Source organism: Dipteris shenzhenensis, chromosome 14 (genome assembly GCF_047967505.1).
Source record: "Dipteris shenzhenensis isolate YYH24624 ecotype China chromosome 14, Dip_SZ_1.0, whole genome shotgun sequence".
Taxonomy (NCBI): Eukaryota; Viridiplantae; Streptophyta; class Polypodiopsida; order Gleicheniales; family Dipteridaceae; genus Dipteris; species Dipteris shenzhenensis.
Window position 1 is genome coordinate 3,994,938 of NC_141609.1, and position 17,774 is coordinate 4,012,711.

The following is a 17,774-nucleotide window of genomic DNA, read 5'->3' on the forward strand; positions in this document are numbered from 1 at the left end:
TTTGTAACCTGATTTGAATTATGTTGTCACGATCTGTGACGTATTCCTTTCTCTATATCTAGGCTTATGGATGGTTTGATGAATGGACACTCGTGGAAGGGTATGCCCTTTCGACGGGACACTTCCTATGAGGCACAACCCTTCACAAGAGACATTCTATTGGAGAGACACTCCTATTGTATTGTACCCTCTCATCAAGGGTCACACCCTTCACAAGGGGTACACGCCTCTTCATGGACATACACTTTGGAGTACACACCTTTTCATGTGTGACTCTTCACTCTCTATATAAGAGAGGTCCAATTGTATGGATGACACTACAGCTACACTACAGACACTCAAGCAATACAAATATTCCTTGTTCTCTGCTACTTCAGTCTCTGCTTTGATACCACTAAAAGAAATCCTGATGTATTCCTTTCTCTATATCTAGACTTATGGATGGTTTGATGAATGGACACTTGTGGAAGGGTATGCCCTTTCGACAGGACACTTCCTATGAGGCACAACCCTTCACAAGAGACATTCTATTGAAGAGACACTCCTATTGTAATGTACCCTCTCATCAAGGGTCACACCCTTCACAAGGGGTACACACCTCTTCATGCACATACACTTTGGAGTACACACCTTTTCATGTGTGACTCTTCACTCTCTATATAAGAGAGGCCCAATTGTATGGATGACACTACAGCTATACTATAGACACTCAAGCAATACAAATATTCCTTGTTCTCTGCTACTTCAGTCTTCTTTCTATTCCTTAGCACATTTCTAAATATAGTAAATCTAGGATTTCTTACATATGTCACGCTATGATGTTGAGTAAACCAAACCCATCCCCCCCCTCTTGTCCGCCCCCCTTCTCCTTTTTCTTCCTTCCTCTTTGTTTTTTTGGGCTGCTTTTAAATTGTTCCAACCATTGCTAGCAGATAACGCATATATCATTTTGTTGTTGCAGTTATCAAATGGCAGACTGGCGTCTTCGACCATTACCGAAAGAAATGTTGAAGTACGTATGGTGTAGGATTAAAAATTTCTTCTGTCATTGTATGGTTATTGTGCTGCATACTATTTGCGATTTCTTTGCATGTCACACAGATTTGAGAACGGGATCTTAAACAGGAGTATAACTTTCCTTGTTTGAGACTTTCATATTTCATGATTTGATTGATAATTCAAGTTGGGAAGCAGGTATGCAAGGGAAGACACACATTATTTGTTGTATGTGGGAGACTTAATGAAACAAATGCTGGTCTCTACTCGATGTGGTGATCTGGAAGGTCAGGAACCACTGTTAGAGGTAAACCAATTCAACGAGTTGATCTATGACCGCTGGTTTTTTTGGAATGTCAGAAACTATTTGATAGGTAAAATCAGGTCACCTTTTTAAACTAGATGACCTGATGCGATAGAGCTCTGCAATTTTACGAACCATAGGTAGGGATACCGAGCAGAATCTTTAGTATGCACTTTGACAAAGTGTTTATTGGAATTAGGTGTACAAGAGGAGCAACGACATTTGCTTCAAACTTTATGAGAAAGAAATCACGACAGACACATCTTACTTGCAGGTCTATGGGTGAGGATTTTTGATTCTATGTTCAGTTTCTTGAATCGATTGAAATTATTAGAATTTGGATGCTTCGCATCTGAACGACATATTGAGGATGCAACACTATGAGATGTAGGGCTTGGATAGGTCTTTTGTTCAAGGCATGAATGGTGGCAGTGTGTTCATTGCTACTGGTTGACCAGATGAGTTAATCGAATTACTCTTCTAGTGTTCAACAAATTTAGATCATCAATGTTTTTTTCTGATTTACCAGGCTTCATGAGAAACAATTTCGGCCAGATCAATTTGCTGTCCTTGCAGTAAGTTTCTCTCCAGGGCTAAACCTTCTTCTCTCCTACAGTGGTGTTTGAGATATGAATTTGGCTAAAACATGCACATTCTACGTTAAGATGAACGTCACTACTCTGGAGTCCATGAACTGTCTGATTGATGCTTTTGTGTTTGATATGAAGCATATTCTCCTTTTGCATCAGTTTTTCAATTCTTTTTTGGACACTACTTTATTTGCAATTAGGTGAATTTAATTTTACCGAATCCTGCACGTTTGATACTGTATTGATTTCAAGTTGACCTAGAGTTGTAGAATGTATCTGGTTGTCTGCCGGATGAACCTGATTGGAGAAATTTGGATTATGTTGATTGAGCAGGGCTTGTATTCTTGGAGGGATCAGGTTGCACGGACTGAAGATGAAAGTACCGGCTTCGTACTTCCAAACCATCTCCTATTGAAATTGGGTAATATTTCCAGTTATTTTGTGGCCTTTGCATGCGATTAGTTATGGTAGAGGTATTTTTGGGCTGTCTAGAGGGTATTTTGATAGCTAAAAGCTAATTAGGGGGTGCGAGGGGGGGGGGGGGGTTCGTTGGCAAGGGCCGATGACATGTCCTCAGCCGACCCCAAGTGCTCAACACTCCTATACTCTTCGAGTGCCAATGAAGACCAGTAGACCGTCGTTATGAGTGCGCATACCCGCGCTATTGGAATAGTGCTGATTAGACATAAGATGATAGGATCTTCCAGTTGTACAAAGATTATTCTATTGCAATAAAGACCTTCGGGGGGTCCAGCCCTTATTTATGGGCCCTAGTGTGGTGTTTTTTCTTCTCTCCTCCACTCCTAGAGTTCAATCTTATTGTGAATCAACTATCTCTTCTCTAGGGTGAATTGCGATTCACTCTAGCTCCACGATCTTATATCATCTGCATGTGTGAGTACGCAGAGAGGGAGATCCTACTGCGATTTCTGTTTCTGCCGCTTGTGCTTGCTGCGGATTCTTTCCTGGGAGCCTAACATTGCTGTGATTTTGGTCAAGGAGTGCCCAGGAGCCGAGGGTCAAGGCGCCTTAATTAATGCTAGAACTCTTTGACCGGAGTCGGTAATAATCTAGGTTGACTGGAGTCAACCTGATTTGGTTGAAGCCAAGTCTTGTTGACCGAAGTCAACACTTTTTGACCGTAGCGAGAGGTTCTATGGTTAACCGCACTTAACCCTCTTAGCATAAGCCGAGTCTTCCTAACTGTGGTTAAGTATACTTAACTAGGGTTAATTAGTTGACTGAAGTCAATACTTTGACAAATAAAAGATAACTTTTTGAACATAATTAAATAAATGAAAGATTCTTTAATTATGATCAAATAAGTGGTCAACGAGAGCTTTGACTTTGGAATATTTACAACTTGGTGACATCCCCTCGGCTTCTATTCAGTTGACCTCAACTGAAAACTTCCTTGTAAATATCCAAAAGATGTGGATGATCAGACAATATGTCTTCATCCATCCACTTGACATCCAATGCCGAATAGTTCTTGAATTTTACAAGGTATGTGTAAATTCCTTGCCCTAGGGGCCTTTGCGGTGGAGGACCTCCTCCAGCTTATCCACTTCTAGTGGATCCTCTATTACTAGCTATGTAGACTTCGGTCCCTGATATTTCTTTAGAAGACTCACATGAAAGGCATTGTGAATCCTCTAGTGCTCTGGTAGTGCCAATCTGTATGCAACCTCATGAGTCTCGTACATAGTGCCAAGAAACGACGTTTCTTGGCACTTGAAATGGTTTGCCGTTTTGGCTTTTGTAGTGCCTCTGGAATTTAGCCAAGGAAACGTATATATAGAGCAGCAATGTAAGAGCTTGTAGACACCAATGCTCAGCTATAGAAGCAAAAGTACAAGCACACACACACACACACACACACACACACACACTTGCCTCAACCACCGAGTAAGAAGTTAGAACCCCATCGGCGGGTAGGGCAGTTTTTGCTCTCTCTCTCCAGCCTCTCCTCTTGCTCTCCTCTCATCCTGCAAGCCCCCTCTCAGCTGGCTGCCCCTCCTCCTTGCTATCCTCTCTAGCATATCCTCCTTGCTCTCCTCAGCCCTTGCCCTCTCCTCTCCTCCTTGCTCTCCTCTTCTCCTTGCTTCCTCATCCCTTGCCCTCTTCGCCTTGCTCTCCTTAGCCCTTGCCCTCTCCTCTCCTCCTTGTTGTCCTCTCAGGCCTTGTTGTATGACATATGTAATAATAATTATATATATATATATATATATAAATATTGAAGGAACATTGTAGAGAGAGGGAGAGAGAGAGAGAGGGTAGGCTAGGGAGAGAGGAAGTGATACTCAAAAGGAGACATAATGAAATGGAAATGAAATGACGAGCAATGAACAAAAATGAGAGTACTCACATGTAGACCAAAGAGTTTGTAGCTTGATACTTGATTGATGTGGCACTAGACAAGTACAACTCTTATATAAGAGCACACACACACATATGAACACCTATGCATATGGGATGACTCCCAATATGATACGTGGCATCCATAGGACTCACTAGACTATAAAACACCCCCTAGACACCTAGTACACTCATTTTTGACTCACTTTGGCTTCATATTCCAACAAATATAAAATATTCAACTAACCTTAAAACCCGAAACTCCGTTTCCTTGTGACCAAAACTCCGAAACATCATTTCTTGCCCGTTTTCGTTTTCCCGGTTTCGAAACTCGTGGGAACTATGGTCTCGTATGTAATCTTGAAAGGGCCATCGTATTTGGGAGAGAGCTTTGGATACACTTTTCTTTGCTCTTAAGCTTGCAGAGCCTAGCTTTTTCAAACTTCAAATGTACCCAATCCCCTCGCTTGAGATCTAACTGTCTCCTGTGCTTATCTGCAGCCTTCTTATGCTTTTCTTGAGACCTTTCTTTTGTTGTCCGGACCTGGCTGAAAGCTGTTTGGACGTCTCTGACAAACTGATCAGCTGCAAAATCCTCATTTTTGGTCCTCAGGATAGGTGGCAGAATCACCTTCCCATAGATGACCTCAAAGTGGGCTTTCCTTGTGGAGATGTGAATTGTATTTTTTATGCGAACTCCACCAGTGGAAGGTACTTTTCACAGCTTGATTTTTGATCAGCTACAACATTTCAACAAGTCCAACACTGTTGAATTTGCTACTTCACTTTGGCCATCGGTCTGGGGATGGAGAGAAGAAGAAAAATCCTATATTGTCAAAAAGGGCTCTCCAGAATAGGCTGGACATCCTGGGATCTCGGTCACTAACAATGGAACTAGGCATAGCTTCGTGCTTGAAGATATGTGCCAGAAAACATGGTGCTTGAAGATGTGTGCCATGAAAACTTTAGCCATATGATTTTCCTTTATAGTTTTGCATACTGGAATGAAATGAGCTTGCTTGCTGAATCTATCAATGATATTCCAAATTCCATCATTCCTTGATTTTGATCTTGGCAAATAAAAAATGAAGTCCATTGCAATACTTTCCCATGATGCTTTAGGCACGGGAAGAGGCATAAGTAGGCCAAGTGCCTTCTGCTTGTCATATTTGACCTTTCGACAAGTGAGGCATTCTGTAACAAACTGATGTATATCTTTTCGCATCGCTGGCCAATAGAAATACCTCTCTAATGCCTGAGTAGTAGCTGCAATTCCTCTATGCCCAGTAGATGGAGGTGCATGGCATTCCTCCAGAATCTTTTGCCTCATTTCTCGGGTGATGCGCAAGCAATCATCTTTCATTATATACTCATCTTCAGGGAATAGTGATTGGTGGAGTGCCCCTCTTGCACTTGCTTCAAAATCCCACGAAAATCTGCGTCATTGGCATATTGCTCTCTCATGCCTTTCAGATCCCTATGATAGCCAATAGTTACATTATTCACCTAGGGTCTTCGAGACAAAGCATCCGTCACTCTAAACTGTGCTCCCAGAGTATGGACAGTGTGAAATGATACATTGACAGCATATTTGCTCATTTCATGTGCTTCTCAGAGAGCTTAGTCTGAGTCGAGGAATATCTTAGACTTTGGTGATCAGTCTTTATTGTAAAGTCTACACCCAAAAGATAATGCTTCCAAGTATGGAGGGCATGAATCACAGCCAACAACTGTTTCTTGTGGATTCTCAAGTATCTCTCGGCATCTCGTAGTATTCGGCTTTCTTAAGCCACTACATAACCATTTGGGTGCAATGCAGCCCCAACATACTCTCCACATGCATCACAATCCACATCAAAAGGCTGATGCAAATCAAGAACTATCAGAATTGGCTTTGTGGTCAACATCTCTTTGAGTGTAGTGAATGCTTTCTTTTGTGGAGTACTCCATCTGAAAGCTGCATTTTTCTTGGTTAGGTCATGAAGTGGAGCGCCTATATCCGTAAAATGCATGATATATATTTTGTAGTATGAACACATGTCTAAGAAACTATGGACTTCATATACAGTTTTCAGCTCTCGCCATTCCTGGATGGCTTGGATCTTCGCTGGATCCATCCGTATCCCATCTTTGGATATTATATACCCCAAACAATGGATCTCTTCCAAAAAGAATTCACTTTTCTTGCTATTTACATAGAGCTGGTGATTTCGCAGCTCTTGGAAAACAGTAGCAAGATGCTTGTTGTGCTCTTCTTCGGACTTTGAGAAGACAATGATGTCATCAAAGAAGGTACTTGTGAATTGTCTATAAGGGCGGAAGATACGATCCATCATCCTATTGAAGGTAGCTGGGGCATTCGATAACTCAAAAGGCATCACCAGGTACTCATGTAGCCCAAATGTAGTGCAAAACACTGACTTGTGCACATCTTGTGGTTGTATCTTGACTTGGTGATAACCACTCTTTAAGTCTACCTTGCTGAAAACTAAGGCTCCATTAAGCTGATATAACACATCATCGATGTGCGGAATTGGGAATCTGTTCTTGATGGTCATCTTGTTTAGTGCGCAATAGTCAACGCACATATGAAATGAATCATCTTTCTTCTGTACAAGAATGGGAACAAAATGGAGAGGAACTGGGCTGAATCAGCCCTTTGGGCAACAAGTCTTGCACTTGGGCCGTGATTTCTTCTCGATAAGTCACACTTACTAGTATGGGGGCCTATTAGGTGGCTCAGTGTCAAGAATAAGCGCTATGCAATGATCTTCAAGTATCTCAGGGGGTAACTCCCCTGGCAAAGCATAAGAAAAACAATCTTTAAAGTTTACAAGAAACTGGAATTGATCTTTAAAGTTATAGGAAACTGAAATTTATCTTTATCTGCCTCATTCATTTTAGCATGCATTTCAACATTTCTTTCTTTTCTAAAAACCATATACGCTGAAAGTGCATACTATTTTGCTTTTCCAACTGAGACATTAGATACAATGGGGATGGTCTCCCCTCTATTCTTGGCAACCACACACTGCGTTTTACCCCTATGTGCAAACTCAAGCACTCTTTCAGGGAGGGTTAACTTCATTGCCTTGCTATGAAACCAAGGCATTCGCAAAACTATATCATGATGTTTAAGTGGGGAAATGAGGAAATCCTCCTGATCAACATAACTTTGTACATGAAGACGGAGCTTCCCTATCAAAGAGTAACATGCACATGGTCCCCACAGAACATACGGTGAGCATCAAGATCCCTGCCTAACTTTTTCGTCTTTATTCCCAGCGTCAAGGCTATATCTTCTAAGATAAAATTGTCTGTATCCCCGGGCCAATATGAGCGCTTGCTGGTCTCTTATCTTGCCCCAAGAAAGCATCAACTCCCTTTTCCCTGGATTTTTCACTCTGCCCAAAACATCCGGAATTCCTCCGCCATTGGTTTTTGGTGTCCTGGTGGCTTTCTTTGCTCCTTAGAACCCGAACCCTTCTCAGGACATTGGGCAGCCACATGCCCTTCTTTTCCATGCCTGAAACATTTTCCCTCCTTGCGAAAAATAGCTATCTACTTAGGGGAAAATTACGGTTTATTTTTGAAGGCTTTTTGTGCTTGGTTCTCCCTTGGCTTATAAGACTGAAATTCCCTCTTTCAAGCCTTGGGAAACTCCTTTTTCTCAGATTGAGGTGTGCTGCTGTCCAGGGCAAAAAGAGAAGGCACTGTGGTGGGATCTTGCATGTGCATTAAGCTTGCCATAGTGGCTACCTGCATGATGTCTTGTATGCCCTTATGTTACTGGGTATTAACCACAGCCTGTATCTTTGCCATTTGGAGTGAGATCAGACCTATGTTTTCTTACCCGTGTCTTCTTTGAGACCTTCTTGAAGGGAGTAATCTGCATCAAATGCCTAATGAACTGCATAGCCTTTTTTGTTTGACCATACTCGCCGTTAAATGTAGCAAACCTAACAGACTTCCCACCTTCTTTGAACTCCTTAGTTTTTGCTTTCTTAGATGATGACTTGTTCTTCTTCTTCTTATGCTCAAGCGCTGATGACCTCGAAGAAGAAGACGATGATGAGGATAAAGAGGTGTAGCTGGAAGAAGAAGACGAACAACTTGAAGAGCTATGGTAATGCTTATGTGGGGGTTAAAGGTCATTGTGCCTTTACCCCGGTTATGTACAATACTCAAACACATATATAAATGAATGAAAAAGAAGATTAGGGTGGTTCTGCACCCACCAAAACTTGTGTGGCTCTCTGTCTCCCTCTCTCTCTCTCTCCTTCTTCCGTTCTTGTTTCCGTTGAGAGCACTCTCAACTGGTATCAGAGCCCGGGTGATCTAGCTGAGCGTGCGTGAATGCTTGGAAGCTCAGCAGCTCTGTGGTAGGAAGGAGAAGCTCTGTGAGAAGCTTTGTGGGCGACTTTACTTGCATCCGAGTGTGCAGAGACCTTGGAGGAACCTTTGGAAAAGTCACTTTGGCTTTGCGAAGTGGTTTTGAGAGCCTGTTAAGTGTTTTCAAAGAAAAAAGTCGTTTTTTGAGCTTTTCCCTGTTCCGTTCGATGATAGAGACTCCGTATTGACTTGTAGAGGCAACTATTGCTTGCTTTTGGTGTCCACTTCACTTCAGGAGCTTGGAAACACCTTCATTCTTGAATCTGGGATCATTTCATTGGATTTCTGACTCACTGTGTCAGTTTCTGCGTTTTTTGCCCGGGTGTTGGAACTCAAGTTTGAAGCAACCATTTGCAGATCTGTCAGTTCCGGTGGACTCAGGAGGTCCTAAAACTTCTATGTTGCTCATCATTCGCACTCCGGTGGAGTTTACAAAAAGCTCTGTTTCCAAAAACGTTTTTCCATCCGTGTGTTGGACCGAGTGATTGAGACCACGGTTTTTAAAACCGTCTGTCCCATTGCGTTCCGGACGCCCAAAAACCCCTATCTGTCAGTTCTTGCGCGATTCGGTGAAGGATTTTCAGAGTTATAGATCTCTGTGTATTCGATTTCGTCTCTCTGTTATGCATTTTTCATTCTAAGGTTTTGAAACCTTAGATTTATGCCACATGGCAGTGGATAAGTGTTGACTCCCATTTCTCACTCATCGGTTGGGATTTTGGAGTTCTGGCAGAAGAGAGATATTTGCAGATTTTCTCGCTGAGTCCGATTATGCAATGGGGCCCATGTTTTGAGGCATCTCAGGTTCTATTTTCAGTAGCGGTCATTACCGTGGGACTATGATTTCTTGAGCATACCTTATGCAGATCACTCTGGTTGCAGTTTGAGCAGTGTGTGCTCATTCGTGGTATGCATTGGGTTGCAGTGGATGATTTATAGGCCATTTGGATGCATTGCGGTCCTTATTGGATGCGCTGATAGGCCCAAATTACCTGGTGGGATGCTATTTTTATGGACGCTTCGCACATGGATGCTATTTTATGCTGAGGGACAGCTTTGAAACATTGCAGGTGATGCACTGATAGTGCTATGCTCTCTTGGATGAGACATTATTGATGCATATGCCAGTGGACAGTGTTTATGCTTGAGTCATTTGGCACTTATTGGCATTTTCTTTTGGGCTAGATTTGCTCATATGGATGCATAGTATATGCACATGAGTCAGATGCATCTTTTGATGCTTTGAGCTTTGAGTTTTGGTGATATTTCACTCTATTGTGGCATACACATTTGGGTGCACCTAGTATTTGGTGTGATTCTCTCTTGCAGGTACTAGCATTTGGAATTTTTGTTTCATTTGCATCATGGCATTCTCTTCCACGTCTGAAAAGGAGTTTTTCACCATTAAAAAGTTTGATGGGACAAACTTTTCTTTGTGGAAAGAACAGATAAGGGATGTGCTTATTCAAAAGAAGCAGATTAAACCCTTGGCAGGGATTGAAGCTAAGCCTGCAAATATGTCTGAGGATGATTGGAATGAGTTGGATGCATTAGCAAAGTCTACTATTAGACTTCATCTTGCAGAGTCAGTTTATTTCACAGTAGTAAAATGAGCAGACTACGGAAGATTTATGTAAGAAACTGTGTGCCACTTATGAGAAGGAAACTGCCTCTAATAAAGTTTACCTCATGAAGAGGTTGTTTGAGCTGTAGATGAAGGAAGGGGTCTCCATTGCTTCTCACTTGAATGAATTCAATATTATTTTCAGCCAGCTTCAGGCTCAGAAAATGAATTTTGATGCGGAGACTAAGGCAATATTTCTCTTATGTTCATTACCATCCTCATGGGATACCTTCCGTACAGCTGTCAGTAACTCTGCACCTAGTGGAGTACTGAAATTTGATGATGTTGTGGGTAGCTTGTTGGCCGAGGAGATTAGACGGAAGTCTATGGACGGCAACAAGCAGGATGCAGCCTTAAATGTGCAAAGGGGCAGATCACAGTTCAGGGGGAAGTCCCAAGAAAGAGGGAAGTCTCGTAGCAAATCCAGGGCACAGAACATTGAGTGTTACCACTGTGGCAAGAAGGGCCATATGAAAAATGATTGCTATAAGCTGAAAAGAGAGCAAAAGGATAAGAAAAAAATGCAAATTGGGGTGCAAATCAAAAGGAAGAGAGTCCAAGGGAGGACAAAGGAAAAGTGAAGATCGAGGAGATCAATGCAGTCACACATGATGGTGACAATGACATTCTCTTCATGTCTAGTTTATTTGCAGAGTTGCTTACCACTTCAGATGATGCATATGCCCAGGATTGGATTTTGGATTCTGGTGCTTCATTTCATGTTACTCCCCATAGGGAATGGTTCCCCACTTATGACAGTGGAAAGACAGGTTGTGTGCATCTTGGAAATGACTATGCATGTGACATAGTGGGAGCAGGTGACAAAGTTTTCTTTTGCAAATGGGTCTGCATTTGTTTTGAAACATGTGAGACATGTGCCTAAGCTAACCAAGAGTCTTATGTCAGTGGGTCAGCTAGATGATGCTGGTTTTCACACCACTTTTGGCTTTCAGAGTTGGAAAATTCAGATGGGCTCTATGCTTTTGGCCAGGGGTGCTAAGTGTGGGACTTTGTATCCCTTACATGTATCAGGGGTATTTGATCATGTTGTTGCAATAACCGAGCAGCCAAGCACTTCTTTGTGGCATTGCAGGTTGGGGCACATGAGCTAGAATGGAATGAAACTCTTATGCCGTTTGGGTTATGTACCGCATTTGAGTTTCTCTGATTTTGAATTTTGTGAGCATTGTCTCTATGGGAAGCAGACTAAATCAGCCCATAAAAGAAGAGGAAAGAAAGAGTTTGAAACGCTTGATTTGGTGCATTCAGACGTATGTGGTCCCATGCCTACACGGTCATTAGGCGGGGTTGAATACTATGTGACATTCATTGATGATGCAACTAGGAAAGTGTGGGCTTATGCTATAGCTCGGAAGAGTGATGTGTTCCAGATATTTCAGAAATGGCTGGCCTTGGTTGAGAATCAGTCAGGTAGAACGCTTAAATGCCTACGAACTGATAATGGTGGAGAGTATCTCTCCCATGACTTTCAGCATTTCTGTGATACACGTGGATTAAGGGGGAGCTCACATCCCCTTGTACTCCAGAGTAAAATCCAGTTGCAGAAAAGATGAACCGTACCATTCAAGAAAGGTTGCAATGCATGCTTTCCAATGCAAGTCTTTCTGGTGGTTTTTGGGTTGAGGCAATGAAGACTGCAGTGCATGTGATCAATAGATCACCTAGTAAGAGTTTGGATGGTGGTATTCCTGAACAAGCATGGAGTGGCAAGAAGCCCTCTTACTCTCATTTGCGTATATTTGGGTGTGAGGCATATGCACATGTGCCAAAGAGCTCGAAAGAAGCTAGATCCTAAGTCTAGGAAATGCATCTTTCTGGGTTATGGTGAAAGTGGAGAGATGGCCTATCGTCTCTGGGATCCAGAAGCAAAGAAGATCATACGTAGCCATGATGTAGTCTTCAATGAGAAGAAGATGCGTAAGGCACCCATGAGGGATGTGGAAATGAGGAGAATTACTTTCCAGGATGTGAATCCACCTGCATATGTTGATAGACAGCAAGCTGTCCATGCACCAAATGTGCAAGAAATGGTACCACCAAGTACTCCCACAGGTATACAATCAAGGGTAGATGATGGATCATCTATTGGTGGAAATGCTGAGCCAAATGTGGCTGATATGCAGGTGGGACAGCAAGCTGAAATGCCCTTGAGAAGATCATCTAGAGTGTCTAGACCGCCTGATAAGTTTGTTCCAGGGGTAGACTATGTGATGCTTACTGATTGCGGGGAGCCTTCTTGCTACAAAGAGGCTATGATGCGCGAGGATCAACGCAAGTGAGAGAATGCTATGCAATCAGAGATGAGTTCACTTATGAAGAATAAGACTTGGGACTTGGTTTCTTTGCCACATGGAAAGAAAGCATTGCCATGTAAATTGGTCTACAAAATGAAGGTCACAGGTGATGATATGCCTAGGTACAAGGCCCGTTTGGTCGCTAAAGGGTTCAAGCAAGAGAAGGGTGTGGACTTTGATGAGATATTCTCTCCGGTTGTGAAGATGACCACACTTAGATGCATGCTTGGACTAGTGGCAGTAGAGGATATGGAGGTTATGCAGATGGATGTCAAGACAGCTTTCTTGCATGGGGATTTGCATGAGGAAATTTACATGGTGCAGCCGGAAGGCTTTGAAGAAAAGGGCAAAGAGCATTTAGTTTGCAAGCTGAAGAAGAGTCTCTATGGTCTTAAGCAAGCACCTAGAGAATGGTATCAGAAGTTTGATGCTTTCATTCGGTCCCAAGGTTTTAGAAGGAGTGAAATTGATCACTGCCTCTACACTAAAAGGGCTAAGGATAATAGCCTGATAATCCTGACACTATATGTGGATGATATGCTATTGGCTAGCAAGAATACTTATGAGCTTGATGCATTAAAGGCCAAGTTGCATGAGGCCTTTGATATGAAGGATTTGGGATTTGCAGGTCATATTCTTGGTATGCGCATCACGCGTGATCGGAGTAGGAAACTCCTTTGGCTTTCACAAAAAGAGTATGTTACAAAAGTATTGCAGCGTTTCAATATGGAGGGGGGGAAGGCAGTGAGTACTCCATTGCCTCCATATGTGAAACTGAGTCATATAGATAGTCCCAAATCAGATGAGGAAAGGGCCATGATGGCCAAGGTTCCTTATGCATCAGCAGTTGGGAGTCTTATGTATGCTATGATAGCTACTAGACCAGACATTGCATTTGCAGTGGGAGTTATTAGCCGGTATATGGCTAATCTAGGAAAGAGGCATCGGGAGGCAGTTAAGTGCATCATGAGGTACATGAAGGGTACCAAGGAGATGTGCATCTGCTTTGGTAAAGGAGACATGCGTGTACTTGGGTACACAGATTCAGACTATGCAGGGCATGTGGATAGTAGAAGATCCACTTCTGGTTATGTGTTCACCTTTGCAGGTGGTGCAGTGTCGTGGATGTCTCGTGCACAGAAGTGCGTTGCTTTGTCTACCACAGAGGCTGAGTATGTTGCAGCCACAGAGAGTTGCAAGGAGGCTATATGGCTTGATCGGCTAGTGGGAGATTTGGGGATTCATATAGGTGTACCGACATTGCATAGTGATTCCATGAGTGCTATTCAGCTAGCACGGAATCCGGTCTTTCATGCAAAGACCAAACACATTAAGGTCAGGTACCATTTCATCAGGGAGGTACTTGAGGACAAGCGCATAGAGCTTGTCAAGGTTCATATAGATGATAACCCTGCAGATATGCTGACGAAGAGTCTACCTAGTCAGCGGTTTGAGTATTGTCGTGTATTGATGGGCATTGGATAGTATGCTCACTGGTTGTTCTCCCCTAAAGGCACATTGTCCTTTAAGTGGGAGGTTGTGGGGGTTAAAGGTCATTGTGCCTTTACCCCGGTTATGTACAATACTCAAACACATATATAAATGAATGAAAAAGAAGATTAGGGTGGTTCTGCACCCACCAAAACTTGTGTGGCTCTCTGTCTCCCTCTCTCTCTGCCATACAAGTTCCAAGCTCCAACCTCCAATTGTTGACGCAACTAACCACCGTACGCCCACCTGTAGGCTGTGACCTCACGCTTGAAAGTTGAGCTGCTTGATCTTCAGCAAGTGGAGATTCTCTCACCCTTGTGAGTCTGACTCGTGACCTCAACATTCAAGAATCGATTGAAGGAGGACCGAGCTCCGAATGGGGGGTAAAACGCCAACGCGGTTGACCGTCAGGATCCTTCTGCGTCCCCCATCTCTAGCCCTGCTGTGTACCCGGTGGCTCCTGTTATTTGCCGCGCGCGGCGATCGCGAAAGAAGTTCCAGGTAGTTGCTCAATTCAGATCAAAAATCTGAGGCCACCATCAGCTCCGAAAGGGGGGTAAAACACCAACGCGGTTGGCCGTCAGGATCCCTTTACGCCCCAGCACATAGCATGCTGTTGTGATATCAGGTGCACCTGTTTTCTATCGCGCGCGTCGCCAGTCTTCATCCTGGCGTCCAACACTCTCAACAAAAGAGTCAACAGGAGTGGTTTGGCAGCAGCCTCCACTCCAATGACGAAGAGCTCTGCAGGAAGTACAAGTATGAAAAACTCTTTTTCTCTAACACCAACTAAAACAGGTACTCTGCAAATGACAGTCGGAGATGAGCCACCCCCCACCATTTTAGATGGACAAGCAGTCCCTTTTATTCCTGTTCAAGGAAACATTTTAGCAGCCCCGCTCATGTCAGTGCAAGGAGCTACAATAGACAATTTTCCTAATGAATCTGGAATTTGGGCGTTTCTAACAGCTCTGCAAAGCACATTGGATCGCCAACAGCAAGAGATACATGCACTCTCTTTGAAGTGCCAACACTTACAGTACAGAAATAAAGATTTGGAGCAAAAGGTGGCCATACAAGAGAGCTCCATAAACAGTTTGGAGGAAAAAAATATCAGTCAAGAGGAAAAATTATGTGAGCTGGAACAGACTTTGGAAAAGATGAAAGAAAATACGGCACCACAGCCTCAAATAGAATGCAAGCCACAGACAAACACCTCAGTGACATGGGCAAATATAGTAAATGGACATGCCTCGCCAGATGCACATCTAGACAAGGGGGAAAAATCAGAAGATAAGATAGATGTTGATGAGTATAGAGAGAGAGAAAAAAGATCACAGAACATTGTCATACGAGGTCTAGTAGAAAAAGAAAAGGAAACACCCCTTTCACTTGCAAAGGATGTAGGGGACTTTTTTGTGGAGCACTTTGCCATGCAAGAGGTTGTGGTCTTTGGGGCACACAGAGTAGGGAGAAAGAGAGATGAAAATTCGAGTCAGCGAGCAATTGTTTGCACCATGCTTGACCCGCGCAAGAGAGAAATCATTTTGGACAGCAGCAAGATTTACTTAAAGGGAACATCTTTCTACGTGACAGAAGACCGCACCCCCAAGTAGCAAGAAGAAAGGAGACGTATGTATGAGGCCCGAATCAAAAAAAAAGAGCAAGGAGCTGAACAGGCCCTCTAGGAACACGCGGCCTATGGAACCCAAAAGAAGTTGAAGATCATGTTTTGGAATTGTAGAGGTTTCCCTTGGCATAAAGGGGCTGGATTGAATGAAGTTATGCATGATGCAGACATTATTTTTCTCGCAGAGACTTGGGAAAGGGACATATGCAGAATTCCTAAAATTAATGGATACGTGGTGCACTCCATCTGGCAAAAGCAAGTTGGCCTACGAGGGCAAGGAGGGGTAGCATGCATATACAAGGAGCATATACAAGACATGATTTCCATAGCCAAAGATGACATCCACAAACGCTTCATATGGATCATGGTAAAAGGAATGCACTCACCACTTTACATTGCAGGGTGCTACATTCCTCATAGAGAATCTCCCTTCTACCAAAGACATGAGGTTGACCCAACCCAGCCACTTGGAGACCTGTGCTTGGATATAGCTATGTTCAACAAAAAAGGAAATGTTTTGCTCTTTGGTGATTTCAATGCACGGATAGGAGATCTACAGTTTCACTATCCCACTCAGCAAGAATACATCAAGGAACATGAGATAGACATTGACCCCATTTGGTGTAGATGCTCGAAGGATAAGGAAGTGAATACACATGGTAGGGCATTGGAGCAATTGATGAATGGAATGCACATGTTGGTGGTGAATGGCACAGCCCTTTTCCCAAAATCAAATACCCCTACTTGTTTCCCTGCCAGTGGAGGGGCTAGTGTGATCGACTATGCATTGATTGGTTTGGAAGCTTGCCATCTCATTCACAATTTCTCACTTGGCTCAAAGTCCCCTGATTCAGATCACACACCACTATATGTGGAGCTTAATATATTACTTGCCAAGGCAACTTTAGAAGAGCGCAAAACAGTTGAAGGCAACTATCATATAAATGAGGCAAAGAAGGTGGAGTACGCTGAAACTCTAGAGACGTGTCTGCTGGGAAAACAGAAAATTGGGTGGACAGAATTGAAAAATGCTATTCTCACTACAGCCAAGTCAGTTTTGGGGTACAAAAAGAGCAATAAAGAATGCAAGAAAGGGCTACCATACAATGTTTGGTTTGATGCTGAGTGCAAGGCAGCTAGGAATGCACTAAAGGGGATCCCAATGGGGGATGAGAAAAGAGCAGCTGAGAAACAGCTCCATGCACTTACACGTAAAAAAAGACGTGCACATATTGTGAACAAGGAATGGACTGATGCAATTGATTTTATCAAGCATCCTAGAAGAGCATGGAAAGGAATTAAACAAAGGTCAAATGACATTATGGGAGATTTTACAGAAACACAGATGCTGGAATATGCTCAACAGCTCTACACACATCCCAAGGCTCGGCCCATGGTGAGCATACCTCTCAGCAGTAATACTCAGGGTCTTTTCTCATTGAAAGATGTACAAGATGGCCTCAAGAAAATGGTAAATGGAAAGGCAGCAGACACTCTACACCTAGTGGCTGAACTCATTAAGTGGACCAATGAGCACACGCAAAGGCACATAGCAATGGCACTAAATCAGGCTTTGATGCATGGTTTCCCAACAAAATGGCAAGAGAATTGGATCAAACCAATCTACAAAGGGGGTGACCGCAATCAATTAACAAATTACAGAACAATTATGGTATGTTCCACTCTAGCCAAACTATATAGCACAATAGTAGAGGCAAAATTGAGTGCTTGGGCAGAGAAAGAAAATAAAAGAGCAATGGGACAAGCTGGTTTCAGACCAAAACACTGTACAGTGGATCACCTAGTCACTCTTCGAGTTTTGATGGAGGAAAGCCGCCTCAAGGGGAAGCCACTCTTCTGTTGTTTCATTGACTTTAAGAAGGCATTTGATACAGTGCCTAGGGATGTGCTATGGGAGAGAATGGAATGCATAGGGGTGCCCGAGGAAATAAGGTTTGCTGTTTTTAGACTTTATGAGAAAGTAAAATGTCAACTAAAATGTAAGGATGGGATGTCACAAGAGTTCTATAGTAATATGGGGGTAAAACAAGGATGTCCGCTCTCACCCACTTTG

The 17,774-nt window shown here is 43.0% G+C and overlaps 1 protein-coding gene across 1 annotated transcript in view; it reads left to right on the forward strand.

Moving 5' to 3' along the window:
• LOC147894083 (protein RRP6-like 2) overlaps positions 1-17,774 on the forward strand; it is a 105,588-nt gene that overhangs the window by 29,199 nt on the left and 58,615 nt on the right. The window contains exons 6-10 of the mRNA XM_087384598.1: positions 962-1,012; positions 1,195-1,303; positions 1,500-1,582; positions 1,830-1,875; positions 2,224-2,311. Of these exons, the coding sequence (XP_087240724.1) occupies positions 962-1,012; positions 1,195-1,303; positions 1,500-1,582; positions 1,830-1,875; positions 2,224-2,311 (377 nt within the window). The remainder of the gene's footprint in view (positions 1-961; positions 1,013-1,194; positions 1,304-1,499; positions 1,583-1,829; positions 1,876-2,223; positions 2,312-17,774) is intronic.